Source organism: Eptesicus fuscus, chromosome 24, assembly GCF_027574615.1.
Source record: "Eptesicus fuscus isolate TK198812 chromosome 24, DD_ASM_mEF_20220401, whole genome shotgun sequence".
NCBI lineage: Eukaryota > Metazoa > Chordata > Mammalia > Chiroptera > Vespertilionidae > Eptesicus > Eptesicus fuscus.
In genome coordinates, this window is record NC_072496.1 from 10,251,154 (window position 1) to 10,266,206 (window position 15,053).

At 39.7% G+C, this 15,053-nt stretch overlaps 1 protein-coding gene across 1 annotated transcript in view; it reads left to right on the plus strand.

Annotated features, from left to right (window-relative positions):
• Positions 1-15,053, plus strand: part of USH2A (usherin) — a 407,070-nt gene that overhangs the window by 41,768 nt on the left and 350,249 nt on the right. Inside the window, exons 9-10 of the mRNA XM_054712927.1 lie at positions 8,452-8,647; positions 11,403-11,533. Of these exons, the coding sequence (XP_054568902.1) occupies positions 8,452-8,647; positions 11,403-11,533 (327 nt within the window). The remainder of the gene's footprint in view (positions 1-8,451; positions 8,648-11,402; positions 11,534-15,053) is intronic.

Consider the following 15,053-nt stretch of genomic DNA (forward strand, 5'->3'; position numbering starts at 1 on the left):
ATCACGTCTGGCTGTGACAACCAGTGGAGACTGTATCTGAGTGAGATGGGGGGGCTGCTGGAGACCTAGGAACTCCTTTTGAGGGGCCCAGGCATGGACTCGCTTGCTCACAGCCTGTCCTGTGAGCCCTAGTGCAGAGGCAGCAGTCCCACCTTGGACCTGTGGGAGGAGCTAAATTGACGGGCTTTGAGGCCAGGGCTGAGGAGCAGGGGTCAGGGCAGTTCTCTCCTGGGATGGAAGCACTGGCAGGTGCTTTCAAAGGGATGAACAAGATCCCAGCGTTCAGTATCCAGACATAGATGGTCTGCATTCACAATCCATACTGTCAGGAGCCCCATGCTGAAAAGTACATAGAGTATCAGTTATATTGATATAGAGACAATAATTCTCCTCACAGTCTCTTTTTCCAGATGTAGATTTTGTTCACGTTATTAAAATTTTATTGGGTATTTTCCCAGTCCTCCACTGTAGAGCAGGGACGGGCAAGGTACAGCCAGCGCGTGGACCGTAGAAGGCCCGCGAAATCGCTTGGTCTGGCCCTGTCGGTGCCTTAGGGGGTGAGTTAATTAAATGTTTGGCCCGATATAGCCGGCTAATTTTTACGTTGGTAATTTTGTGTGGCCCGCGAATGGTGTGGTAAATATCCAAATGGCCCTTGGCAGGAAAAAAAGGTTCCCCATCCCCTCTGTAGAGGTACAGACAAGGCATTGTGTGAATTAGAAAGGTTCTAAAAGTAGCCACATATTATAGTTGAAAGTCAGACAGGCTATATATGGTCATTGTATTGCCACCAATATCTGGTCAGCATTGCCCAATAGTATTAGTAGTTATTTAATTTATACTCTTCATTTCAGCACCTAGAGAGCAGGGTAAGTACGTATTTTCTGCAGACACTTTAATCATAAGAGAATGTCTCGCCAGAAGAAAGATAATTACTGAGAAAGGGATATGTTATTGAAGGATAAATACAGGAGCATTTTCTGTCTTCTCAATGGTGAAGCCTGGTAATTGTTTTGCATTTGCTAATTGAGATTGCATGGCCATCCATAGGTAAAAATCTGCAGGAATATATTGCACTTACCTTTAAATCTTTAATGTTACTATTCAGTTAAATGCCAGACACATGAAGGTACAGTCCTGTAACATGTCATAAATGTAAACAGTCTGTTAGGTCATTCATTCATGCATTCATCAAATGTATATTGATCACCTATCGTGTGCAAAGCACTGAGTAATTTTCTGTCTAGATTCTCTTTGCTGTTGGAAGTTTTACTTCCACCTCACTCCACGCACAATCTATCATTGATAATAAATCATCAAATTTGTCTAACAATGCCTTTGTGGTTGGAGCAGTTGAGCCACATAGGGAAACTTCTATTGGGGAAAAATAGTTACATGAGTACTGTGAAGTGTTTATGTTTACAAAGATGCTTTTGTCCACCCAGAACACAAAAGATATGACACTAAAGTGGCATCATTTGAATAACAACTGAAATGCTACATCCAAAGGAAAGAAAGAGGAAGCTTGCGAATAGAGTCTGAGGACAGTTATTATTATTAGAGATTTAGGTTCTTCAATTTCCAACACACTGGTCTGGCAGCCACTGATGAGAAAGGAGCAATTTGCAGACTTTCAGAAGATCTCTAATTCATTTAGGCCACTGGGGAATCATTGAACAAATTACCTCTTTTAGCTCAGCAAGTAGTACCATAGTGGTCTCTGAAAAGTAAGCATGTTACCGTCTCCCACTTTGAAACAGATTGCTTTCCTCTCCTCTGCACAGAGCCTGGGCCGCCTTCTGGCCTCTGAATGTTCCAGCAGGGAAGGGGAGGAGAGGGGGTGAATTCAACATTCCAGAGCTCTCAGGTCAACACCTCCCTTCCTGAGAGAGGTGTTTACCCCTGAGCCAGTGTCGCAGCAAGGTGGTTAGGAGTGAGGGCTTTCTCTGTAAATTGAGTGCCTACTGTGTGTTAGGGCTTCTTCTAGGCAGTGGGACTCTTGCAATGAATAACAAATGTACAAGGCTGTCCTTTTTCATTTTTATACTCTAGTTTATAATAATTGATATTCTAGTGGGTGACTTTAGAAAAATTTTTAATTTCTTTTCTTTTCCTGAGTTTTATCATCTGTCAGATGGAGGTAATAGCAACTCCTACTTCATAGGTTGTTGGAAAGATTTAGTTAGGCTAACAAGTAGGAAGCACACAGACTGGAAACCATATATTTTAGGTATTCATACGGCATGAATAGCACTGCTGTAGAGACATCTGTGGGCATTTTTCTGTTAAGGGAAGAAAGAGAAATAATTTTCTTTCATTTTTGTTTCTTTGAGTCTAATAAGGACAACAGATAAGTCAGTGAACTATTAAATATTCTATGTCACTTCCAGTGACTTAAACACTGTATAGGTGATTGGTTAAAGAAGATGCGGTACATACATACAATGGATTACTACTCAGCCATAAGAAAGGATGAAATACTTCCTTCCCTACAATATGGATGGGCCTTGAGAATATTATGCTAAGCGAAATAAGTCAGACAGAAAAAGTAAAAAATCATATGGTGTCACTCATATGGGATATAAAACTGAGAGCAATAAATGAACTAACAAGACAAACAAAACATCATAAACACAGACCACAGCTTGGTGGTTACCAGAGGGAAGGGGGGCAGAAGGGATAGTAAAGCTTAAAGACGGGGGGAGGGTGTCTAAATATACGATGATGAAGATTTTGCTTGGGTGGTGAACACACAATGCGATATACAGACGATGTATATTCCACAGTCTGTTCCATGTTTCTGTGTCTCTGGCGCTAGCTGCTTGTGAAGTTTCCAGATAGAACTTTTTAAAATGAATATTTAAAATAGTTTAATGCGTTTTTTAAGTCATTCAAAACTGGATTGTTCGTTTTGTTAATTTATGTGTGATGAAGACAGGTTGTTTTTGATGACTCATGGTCCTCATTATAAACTTGACCTTTCAAAGGGCATTGAGTCTGTTGCTTCCTTGAGTCTGTTAAGCTCCTAGGTGAGTAGTTTGCAGGAAAATCTCCCCCCTGCCCTCACCTTCCCAGGGACTTCATTGTCTGGCCAAGAGAACATTTTCCTATTCTTTCTTTCAAAGATACATAATGGACATTTAAGATTGCTGGATATGTGACTGAATAAATGAGGCACTGCTATACATTTTTTAAAATTTTTTAGTTGTAAATTGGCACTTTCTCGGTAAATTTGAAGGTATTAAGAAATAATGGATCAAGATAGAAACCCCTGGATTAACTTCGATAGACTGTCTTTGCTAGTCTATAAGAGTGACAAAGGAATAATGTATTACAGTTTAATAATTCAGAAAAGAGAAATTACCTGGTGTACTATTAGACAATAATGTAATAAAATAAATTTCATCAGTGTATTCTAGATTCTATAATTTTCCTTCCTGAATATGTCCAAGTATTTGGCTCCAATTTAGTGGAGTGGATTAGTATCCTTTAAAAAGCTATCATAGTGAAAGCAGTGATGAATCAGTGATAAAGTCCTCAACCCTGATATTGCCATGATCTAATCTTATCATTTGAGCATCCAGCAACATAGACGGGGAGTCCATTTAGTACAGAAAAAATAGAAACATAATTGAAAGTGAAAAATGCTCAACTGAACATTGGGAAAACATTAAGTAGAAAACCGTCTGGTTCATAAATGACATAAATATAAGGTACATATATTTCTAGATTTTAGATGAAACTTTAAAATCATTGGTAGAGTAGGGAAACTTGTGAGAATTCAAAAAAAATATTTTATATGTTTATCATTTAAAAAAATCATAATTTACCCAAAACTTACTCATATGTCCTTCATTTTGTCATGGTTTTTCTTGTATTATCTAAAAGGAGTTGTAAACAAACACACTTATGAGACCAAAAACGTATTTCATTAATTTTTTTGGAGGAACAATCATAAATTACCTTTCTTGTATAGTCAGATGGATGAGATTTTTAAAAAATTATTGAATTTATTGGGGTGACATTGATGAATAAGATTATATAGGTTTCAGGTGTACAATTTTATAATACCTCATCTGTATACTGTATTGTGTGCTCACCACCCCAAGTTAAATCTCCTTATGTCAGCATTTATCCCTGCTTTACCCGCTCTACCTGTCCCCACCCTCAAAGAATAGACTACTAAGTATTCCTTCTCTTTTATAGTCTTTGTAAACTAGACAAAATGATAATAACCTAGTATCATCCTTTAGATCAAAAGCAAAGATACGTCACTGTGTCATTTTGTTCTACATGTTTTAAGTCAGATTTTATAACAAATGCAATCTGTCATTCCTCAGAATCCTTGCTTGTATATATAAGCATAAGAAAAAGTTTTATCTTTTAAAAATCATATTCTGTTTAGTGGTAATTCATAAGCCCTCTTCCTACATTTTGCCCCCAAAGAGAGCCATTTTCTCTGTAGTGTCTTACTGATATGTGTATGCTTTAAAACAAACATTTCAATTTTCTTAGTTTTCTTAGGGAAATGCTACATACAAATGATGAAAATGATGTATAACTGTCCATGCAATTGCATTTCATTTGCCCTCAATTTTTAATACATTAGTAATAAGTGCATACTGCAGAAAAAATAAAGTTATAAAAAGTAAAAGTCATCTGTAACTCCACTACCCGTAGATAATCTCGCCAAATACTCTTTAGTTTATATCCTTTAGATCTTTTATTATTGTTATTCTAAGTAAATCTGTATCATCTGTCTCTATCTTCTTAAAGTTGTAGCTCTGGATCCATATCCATAGATGAATCTGCCTTATATAACCCTATATAAGGGGGTTATACTCTACATATCAATATAACTTGGTTTTTAAATTCAAACTACATTATGGCTATCTTTCTACATTTATATTTACATATGATTGTATGACATTCATTTGAAGGTATGGCATTTTCAAACCATTCCTTGTGGGGCATTTAACTTGTATTCTTTTCCTCACTGTTATAAAAAAATCTTATATGTCAACAAACTAGCTAAACTTAGTAGAAGTAGATCTTTTAAGAACACACAGCTTATCACCTCTTTGGTTAGGATAGCTACCCCTCTTCTCCACTCCCGTAATACTCTACTAATACCTAGACCTTGATCCTATCACTTTGAACTGAAATAATTAATTTACTTACATGTATCTTCCATAGTTATTGACTTGTATGCTTTCTGTGTCATCCACACGGTAGGAGCTTAATAGACAGTTGCTATACTGTTAACTGAAAATTCACATGATGTCATTAATATAAAAAAAAACATTATTGAGGAAATGTAGAGAGGGGGCACAAAGGGAATAATTAATAAATGGTAATGTTTATGTAAAGATTTCAGAATTGGCTGTTATTCGATGATTTGCATAAAGCACTTCCAAATGTAAAATAAAACTCAATTTCTAAAAGGAAGATGGAGCAATCATTAGCATATTATCAACTCTGGGTCTTAGATCAGAAAGATTTTTAAGTGAAGGAATTGACCTCTTCAAGTTTTCTCTCACCAGTAATCATTGGTAAATCAAATTTATTTTATATAATCGAAAGTTAGAGATTAGGAATAGGCTTGAAGTCAGACATCTTAGTTCAATTACTGGTGCTGCCACTAACTGTGGAAAGTAACATGAAATGTATGTTTTCTATGTGCTGGGCTCTATAGTGAGCATTTGAAATGGATTATTTTATTGAATCCCTTAAGCTTTGGGTCATAGTATCCCAATATTAATTTATCTCGCTGAAACCAGTTTGGCTCAGTGGATAGAGCGTCGGCCTGCGGACTGAAGGGTCCCGGGTTCGATTCTGGTCAAGGGCATGTACCTTGGTTGTGGGCACATCCCCAGTGGGGGATATGCAGGAGGCAGCTGATCGATGTTTCTCTCTCATCAATGTTTCTAACTCTCTATCCCTCTCCCGTCCTCTCTGTAAAAATCAATAAAATATATTTTTTAAAAATTTTAATTTATCTTCCTTGATATGCTATCCCTACATTCTTTGATATGCTATCCCTACATTCTTATATGATGTAGGGATAGCATATCTTATATTTAAATTATATCCTATTAAATCTTACTTTTTAAAAAAATCTTATATTTAAATTATATCCTATTAAATCTTACTTTTCTCATCTATAACATGGGGGTAATAATACCTGACTCACAGTGTTGTTGTAAAGACCAAGCATTTGGCAGAGTGTCTATCACATGGTGAGCCCTCAGTAAACATTGTCTACTACTTGGTTATTAGATTAGCAATTGGGGAATAAAGAGGGTAATTAATATGGTCAACATCATTAACCAGCAAGTCCTTAAGTCCACTTCTGTGAAACTCAATTTCTTTACCTCTAAAAGAAAAACACTTAATTCAGTATCTTAATGATTTTTTTACTCAAAATAACCTGAGAATAAGCGATAATATTTTAGTAGTGACCAACATAAAGTCTGGAGCATATTCTGCACTCAAAATCCGGAAGTTATAAGACCGGGGAGGGGAAGGAGGAAGTAGAAAGGGGTCAACATCCAACAGAGGTGTTGGTCTCCAGTTCAAGTGACACCAGCAGTTTACAAGACTGCCCCCATGCAATAGATAATTTATAACCATTCATAGCAGATTCTGTGATATAACTGTACAGGTCTATGATTTGATTTAGAGGACATAGCCCATAAAGTGGAGCAAGGAGCAATTTATGATCCACATTCATTTCTGGTTAATTTTCGTCATCTGTAGCGACAACGGCAGAGGAGGCCTTATCACATACTTCCTTCCCAGGAGCCATCAGATATCATTAGGGTCTGACTATCGCTCAGAAGCCCCAAGTGTGGGGAGACCTGTTCCAATTGGACAAATGGAAGAAGAGATGCAAACTCACTTTCTGACTTCCTGGCTTTGGAGGAGAGAAATGAGCTCATTAAATTCTCTTTCCCAGGTCAATTAGCCATGCAATTAATCTCATTCCTAATTTTTAAAAACTCTATTCATCCCATCACAATCTTGGGCCAAATGCAAAATTTTGCTACAAGACGATGCCCAAAGCCCATTCCCCCCCCCCCCCTTCATTTCAAAGTATTCTTACCCATGACCTTGCTCACCCTATGATGGTGTTTTTATTATTCAAGTTGCACTTTCTCGAATAAAAGTGGGTGGAAGTGATGACATGGAAGCTGCCATCCTGTCACCCTGATTACAGATGCAGTTTGTCTTCTCCAGAGCAACTGCTGGCTGTTCTGAGTCTGGGACGTTGCCTACCCGAGCTAGTGGAGCGAATCCAGCAAAAGCTTCCCTTTGCTATTTATATGAAGGCAGTATTTTTTTGCTTTATGCTTGTGATCTAAAAAAATAAAGTCTCATGTAACACTTTGTCCTGATTGTGAACCTAAAAGCCATTATCAGAAAGTCATGGTGAATCAGACTGCACTAAGTACTGTATCCATGTTCCAAAGACAAAATCCAGACTTCTTCAGTGTCCAGAATCAAAGAGGAATTTGCCACTGACTTAATGGAGTGGTTTGGGCACTACCAACCAGTTGTTACTCAAAAAGGCTAGCCTTGCCCGGCCGGTGTGGCTCAGTGGTTGAGCGTGAAGGTATATGAACCAGGAGGTCACGGTTCAATTCCCAGTCAGGACACATGCCCAGGTTGCAGGCTCAGTCCCCACTGGGGGGCGTGCAGGCGGCAGCCAGTCAATGATTCTCTCTCATCACTGATGTTTCTCTCTCTCTCCCCCTATCCCTTCCTCTCTGAAATCAATAATAATAAAGAAAAGGCTAGCCTTCTTTTTGTGGACAATTAAAACCTCTACTTCCACTGTCCATCTGTTCTTGCGTGCTATCTGCTCCATCCATTAGAGCACTTCACATAGTAATCATAGTTATTTTAAATTCCTGGTCTGACAATTTCAACATCCCCCTTTTCCACCCCCTCCCCCGTACCCCCAATACCGGATTTGGTGGTGGCTGTTTCTTCCTTTGGTCTTATTTCTGCCTTTGGTATGCGGAACTGTTGGTTCTCTGCCAAGAACAGTTGTTGACATTTGGTCTGTGGAGCTTTTCACTTGCTCGGATGGACGGGCAGCTTCTAGGCCCTTCACCTGTGGGAACAGACACTGGAAGTCAAGTTTTTAACATTTTGACCAAAAAAAAAAAAAAAAAAGGAATGGCCACGGAACCGTCACAACTTTTCTCATTGTTTATGAAGATCGCTTTGCCTGATTTTAGTCCGCACGGCCACCTTCACACTGCCATGCCTATCATACGCTAATTTCTGATTTATGACGCATTTTTCAAAATGTAACAGTTGCTGGCTTTTAACTCTTGGGTATTAGCTTATTCCGTCTAGTAGAAGTGCCTGATATGTAAATAAGAAACAAACAATCACGGTTGTATGTATACTTATTGTTCTGATGTGACTTTATGGTCCTAGTGCGATCGCTGCCTGCCTCTTTACAATGACAAGCCTTTCCGCCAAGGAGACCAAGTCCACGCCTTCAGCTGTAAGCCCTGTCAGTGCCACAGCCATTCCCGAAGCTGCCACTACGACATCTCAGAGGACCCCTTTCCATCGGAGCACCACAGAGGGGGCGGAGGAGTCTGTGATGACTGTGAGCACAACACCACCGGTAACTAGCAAATGACCATCCAAACTAAGGCCGAGTTGGCCTGTGAGGCCCATGTTATTTTAAATGACGTTACTGCTTTCTGGTTTAAGAAAGTGCCCTCCTGCTGGTAACGTTTAAAAACCGAAGTTGGTTTATCAAATCTTCATAATCGCAACTAATGAAGTAGTTTTCAGAAATGGTAATGTAGTCTTTGACTATATTCAGGAAGAGCCCCCCTCCCTCACCACCACATTTGATTCAAGTATGAATATATTTTGGATAACTCAGGACTGATTAGTTTGAATATATATGTATCTTCTTTAAATAAGTTGTCTTGTGTGACCCTGATCTCCCACTGTGTATGAATTCTCATATGGAGATGTTTACATGAATTTAGATTTGGCATGGACTCTGGGAACCTGGGAATGCTCTTTGTAAATGCTAATTAAATACAGAGTTGATTATCGAAGTCTTGTTCTAAAACCATTCAGCATTTTGAAGGGCTAGTATATTAAAAGCAGAAGTAGGCAATCTCTGACTTTGTAAAATGTAACAGACCAGGTCTTATGGGTTTGGAAGAGTGCTACTCTGAAGTCGTAATGAATTTATTAGATAATTACGGATGGCCTAAAATGTCACACAAGAACTTGGCTAGGCGCTGGGAATATAAAGATTAATAAAATAAAGAATATCCTGTCTTTGTGTATATTAGTACATAGTGGGAAAGCTCGCCATTGAAGGAACAATTACAGAGTGGTCTAATGCAGCAGTTGCCAACCTTTCAGACCTCAGGGACCACCAGTGGTCCAGGGACCACCGGTTGGTGACCGCTGGTCTAATGGGTGCCAAGGTAGGGCAAGTTCAAGAGGAGTTATCCAGGTGAAGGAGTGAGAGGAAGGGGGGTTGGGAACAAACAAAGGTTTCTAATAAGGAAAAACAGTGGTGTAATGTCCTAGAGGAGAGAAGCATGGAGACCCTTGAAGACCTTATAGATGGGGAATGGCTGGTTGTAAGAAGAGGCGCTAGGAAGGGAGTCAGGGGCCAGATTTTAGAGGGCTCTAAACACCATGACATAGACTCTGGTTTCTATCCTAAGGTAGAGAGGTGTCCGTAAGGCATTTATACAGGAAAGGAACATGATAAGTTTTGTGTTTTTAAAAGACCTATGTGGTTATCATGTGGAGAGTGGATTGGGCAGGATCAAGTGTGGTCTGGGAAGACCAGGTAGGTGGGTACTGCAATTTGTCCAGGTGAGGGGCAACGCTGGATGGATGGCAGGTGGTGTGGATGGAGACAAGTGCAGGAAGGAAAGTGACAGCACCTTCCAAGCAAGGCATCGGGAAGGAGGAAGCATCGAGACCCTTGCCTCACATTCCAGTGTGAGCAACAGGGTCAACATTGATGTCAGCCATTGCGACAGGAAACACGGGTGGATCAAGCTTGGGGAGAGGGTGGCAGGTTCTCATTTGGACATGCTCACTGCGTGTTCCCAAGAGGAATTCTGTTGAGGGCAGTGGGACTCGGTTCTGAAGTTGCTTGCCTAAGGACAGCCATATACATAAGGTGCCTCAGAAGAGATCCCTGTCATCAGCACACTTGAGTGGCACCTTATGTGTATGGCTGTTCGTTCATGTATGTTCATTCCTGTCATTATTCAATTCAGACTCCTCTTACCCTCATGGCTACAGGAGAGCTCTGTGAGAAGGGTGTGATGTGTGTTTTGCTCATGACTCCTCCTTCCTCAGCACTCAGCACAGAGTTTGGCACCTGGGGATCACCCAATGAATGTTCATTAAATGGCAAATACAGGAGATATTTCTAGATTGGAGATAGAAATTTGAGAGTCATCAGCATATGTAAATGAAAATATTCTAGAAATACTATGAAACGATTGAATGTTTCATTAGTCCACAGCCAATGTCCACCAGAATGTGCATTTTCACTTGATTATTTCCTTAGTTTTCTAATATTGGGCCAATTTGGACAATATTTAAGGAGAATACGTGTTAAAATGGGAAATTGATTGCCTTGAGTTCTCTTTTGGTGGTTTTATATTGTACTTACATTTAGAGATGGCCTGTAGGTTAGATTTGTTTTTCTTTTATAAGGGAAAACTTCTGATTAGTAAATTGTAAGCTATAGGAATTACCTGATTTTTCTAAAATGTCAGACTATTATAATACTTTAAATGAAATTTGTTTGCTATGCCTAAATATAATAAATTTGTATTGATATTTGCAATGGAAAATCATGGCCATAAGCTCTAACAGAAGCATTTGCTTTTAATTACGTTAACTGTAGAGTAATGAATGATATTATAGTAAGAGCAGTCTCCTATTTGACAAGATTTAGTTCTGGAAAATATTTCTAATACTCCATATATAGTTGCTTCTAACTGGACAACTATCCTCCCCCACACCGACAGAAATTTCTCATATTTGATTGAGGTCAAATGCCTAGCCCTGGAAATAAAGAAAAGTTTCAAGTTTAGAAAGAAACTCTTTCAAAACGTCTGGGCCCCTCCAAAGGCCACCTTTCTAGAGGTGTGGCATTTTATAGCAGATGGGAGTTTAATGAAGTAAAGCACAGTTTGTAGCAGGTTCATTGTTTCATATGCTCCGGATCACTAAATTGGCAGGTAGAGATGAAAGGTGCATTAAAATGGACGTCCCGAAAATTATAGAATTCCCCCCAAGGAATACAGTCTTTAATTCTGAATTATGCAGCTGATTTTAATGAACTAGAAGTCATAACGCATCACCTCTCCCTGCCGCAGGACGGAACTGTGAGCTGTGCAAGGAGCACTTTTTCCGACCAGTTGGGGCAGATCCTTCGGCCACGGATGTGTGCCAGCCCTGTGAGTGTGATGCAGCTGGCACCCGAAACGGTAGCCTCCTGTGCGATCAGGTGAGTTCTCAGTATGGAAGGTAAAGGATTTCTCCCTTTCAAACTCTAATTTGGCCCTGGCTGGGGTAGCTCAGTGATTGGAGCATTGTTCTGATAAACCAATGCTGTGGGTTCAATCCCTGGTCCGGGCGCACACAAGAATCAACCAGTGAATGCATAAGTAAGTGGAACAACAAGTCAGTGTTCCTCTCTCCCTTCCTCTCTCTCTCAAAATCAATCAATAAAAAGCTAATATGGGGCATCATCTACTCATAGAATCGAGGGCTGTATTTCTCAGGATGTCCTCTGTGTGTGTGCATCTCAAAGAGATGGCTGCTTTAGGAGCGCTCCTGTGCAACTGTTACTAGGGACATGAGCTGCCAGGCTGCTTGGGTGGTCCTTTGCAGAGAAGAAAGGCTCATTTTATTTTCACTTTTGCAAATTTCAAAAACAAGTTGGAAACAAGGGGGTTCAAAGTAAACTGAAAAGTAAATTGAGTATATGTCTGGGAATTATTGGACAATTAATGTTAATAAATGATGTTAACTAAACAAAAACAAGTTTCCTCCCCAATTCCATAGAAGACAGTCTAACAAAGGTCATGTACACACACACAGGTCCAAATGGTAATTATGATAGTTGTGCTTGTAAATTTTATATTCCAACCTTCTCTCTATCTTAACAGCACAGCAGATTTTTACAATTTTATGCATTTTTATTACAACATCACAAAAATTAGTTTCTGACCTACATGAGCACATATTTTAACTCACCTGGGTCAATATATCCCACCTCAACCCAAAGAATGGGAGGAAATATTTGCAAAGCATATATCCAGTGAGACTTGTCTCCAGCATATATAAAGAACCTTTACAACTCAATAATAAAAAGGCAATGCAATTAAAAATGGCTAAAGGATCTAAATAGATAATTCTCCAAGGAAGATACACAAACGGCAATAAGCACATGAAAAGATATCCAGCATTATTAGTCTTCAGAGAAATGCAAATTAAAACCACAATGAGATACCACTTCACACTCACTGGCATGGCTGTTGTTAAAAGGATAGATAATGATACGCATTAATGAGTCTGTGGAGGTCATTGGTGTTCCCATAGACTGCTGGGGGGATGTAACACGTACATCCACTTTTACAGACAGAAAACAGTCCGGCATTCCTCAATATATTAACTACAGAGTTACCATATGACCCAGCTCTGTCACTTCTGGGTATATGTGCAAATAAAATGAAAACATAAATTGTCACACAGTCTTACTCATGAACATAACTCCTTTACTTATCATAGTCAAAATGTTGAATGACCCAGTGTCAATTGATGAGTGGATAAATAAAATGTAGCATATTCACTCAATGGAATTTTATTCAACAGTAAGGAGAAAGGAAATAATAACATATTTTAACATGTCCTTTGGTCGCAGGAGTGGGGGTAGGGAGAGGGGAGATTGCATATTTTCCATGTGCAAAAACCAAGTTTAAAAATGCATAAAACAAAAGACATACTTGGAAGTGTTAACATTTTTTTCTTTGTTTTAGAAGCATTTTTTTTTTTACATTTTTCTATTTCTGATTGCTTTTTTGATCATTTTAATAGCAGAAATAAATAGGATTTTCATGAAATCTGGTATGTAGCCAGAGAGAGCTACATACAGGATTCTGAGTGCAGATACAATGGCAGAGCTGTTCATGAGTTTAATGCCTCCACGTTGTTCATCTCTAAATCCATTCACATTTTACCTTAATTGTTCTTATTCTCTAAGGATAGGCACAAAGTCTGGTGCCACAAAAAATTATTATGACAGGTGAAAATATCATGTCAAGCCCACCTTGCCTAAATAATATTTTCTAAAAACATTTATTGTTGTTTTCAGTGGGATAACAGAATCCATACTAAAAAAGTTGCCAACGTTGTCAGAATTCTAAACTGTAAAATTGAACTCAAGGACGTTTTCTAAATTCATTCAGTCGCTACCCTTAATAATATTAGGGAGCATACAGGAATATTAGGCAGTTGTTCAAGTCTCATTTTGCTGTAATAACTCAGGAACCGAGCCAGCCCCAAATGGCCCGGGCGACCGTGTCGTGCGCTCTGGGTTCTGGAACGGAGCTTCCCTTTGGCAGTTGCCATTTGACACTCAATCCAGTCTCCTAAGACACGGCGTGTTTGCCTTCTTCTTCCACTGGAGGTGCTGTAATTTTTCCTCCTGCGGATGCCAAGATCTTGAGACGGGCATGAAGTAATGCTCTGAGTCACTACCACCTAAAAATACCAATGCCGAAGTCAAGACACATAGTGCAATAATCATATTATATTAATAGGAGAGTGGGAAAGGGAGAAGAGCCATTATTTTTATTGAGGAGTCCTTCATACAGAGTCCTTCATCCCTAGGGCTGCCATGGATGAATTTTAGGACATCCGTGTACACCTTTAATGTTTTTCTGCTGTTGACACTATTACAGATCTCCCTCATCCCCACCACTATGCCCCCTCCATCCAGCCTCCCTCCCCCGCCCCCCCAGGCCTTCGCCACAATATTGTCTGTGTCCATGGGCAAAGCATATATGTTCTTTGGTTAATCTGTATGTTATTTAGGAGTGTTTCCATTTATTTGTTTGTTTGTTTATGTGTCTTAGAGGGGAAGGCATTTAGTACCTTGATCAGACCCAAAAGGTTTACATGAGCCAAAAAATATTAAAATTCACAACCCTGGGAAAATAAGTCCATTTGTCTTAAGAACAACCTTGGCTGTTAGTACAGATTCATAATAACGTGCGTTTGTCAGGATGTCACTACACTCTGTTCTCATTTCCTTTGAACTTGGTCCGGGAGTTATTTGACATCTTTCCTGAGTCTTTTCCTAATCGGGTGTGACTTACATCCACAAGAACCAGACAGAGCCCAGGCCTGGGCGGCGTTTTAGAAAAGCGTTCCAGGGTCTCCTGAGCAGGGTGTTCGAACCCCTACAGTCCACAGACGAAGATCCCAGTCAGCTCTGACCCAGGTGGGAGTACCCTGTCTGGCTCCAGCCTGGCCCTTCACTGACCTTGCCCTTCATATGGTAGCTGGTTCCCCACAGTGGACCTGCTGTGGCCACCTGCCAGGTGATGCTGGTGAGGCCAGGAGACTGCATGTGGCCTGACTCTGTGGAAGCCATTCAAGAAATGCTGTTTGGGTGCTTTCCTGTTTGGGATTTCCTCCACCTCCCCAACCCCTACCTTCTTTCTCTCTTACTTTGCTGTATTCCTACATCTAGCCAAGGACACCATGAGGGTTAAGCCTCAGCAGTTCAAGACACAGGCGCTCAGCCAGAGAGCAGTGTTTCTCCAACGCTGAATGTGCATGTGAATATCTCAGATGCCTTTTTCTTTTGACAGATTGGTGAGGTTCTTTACTGAGATTGTGCCGTCAAACATGAAGTTAGGACTTACACACTACATACTTTATTCAGAATAATATAGGCAAGTGTATAAAAAATACCATTTTGAATAACAATAATGCATATAGGCAGCTCAAAGGCTTAC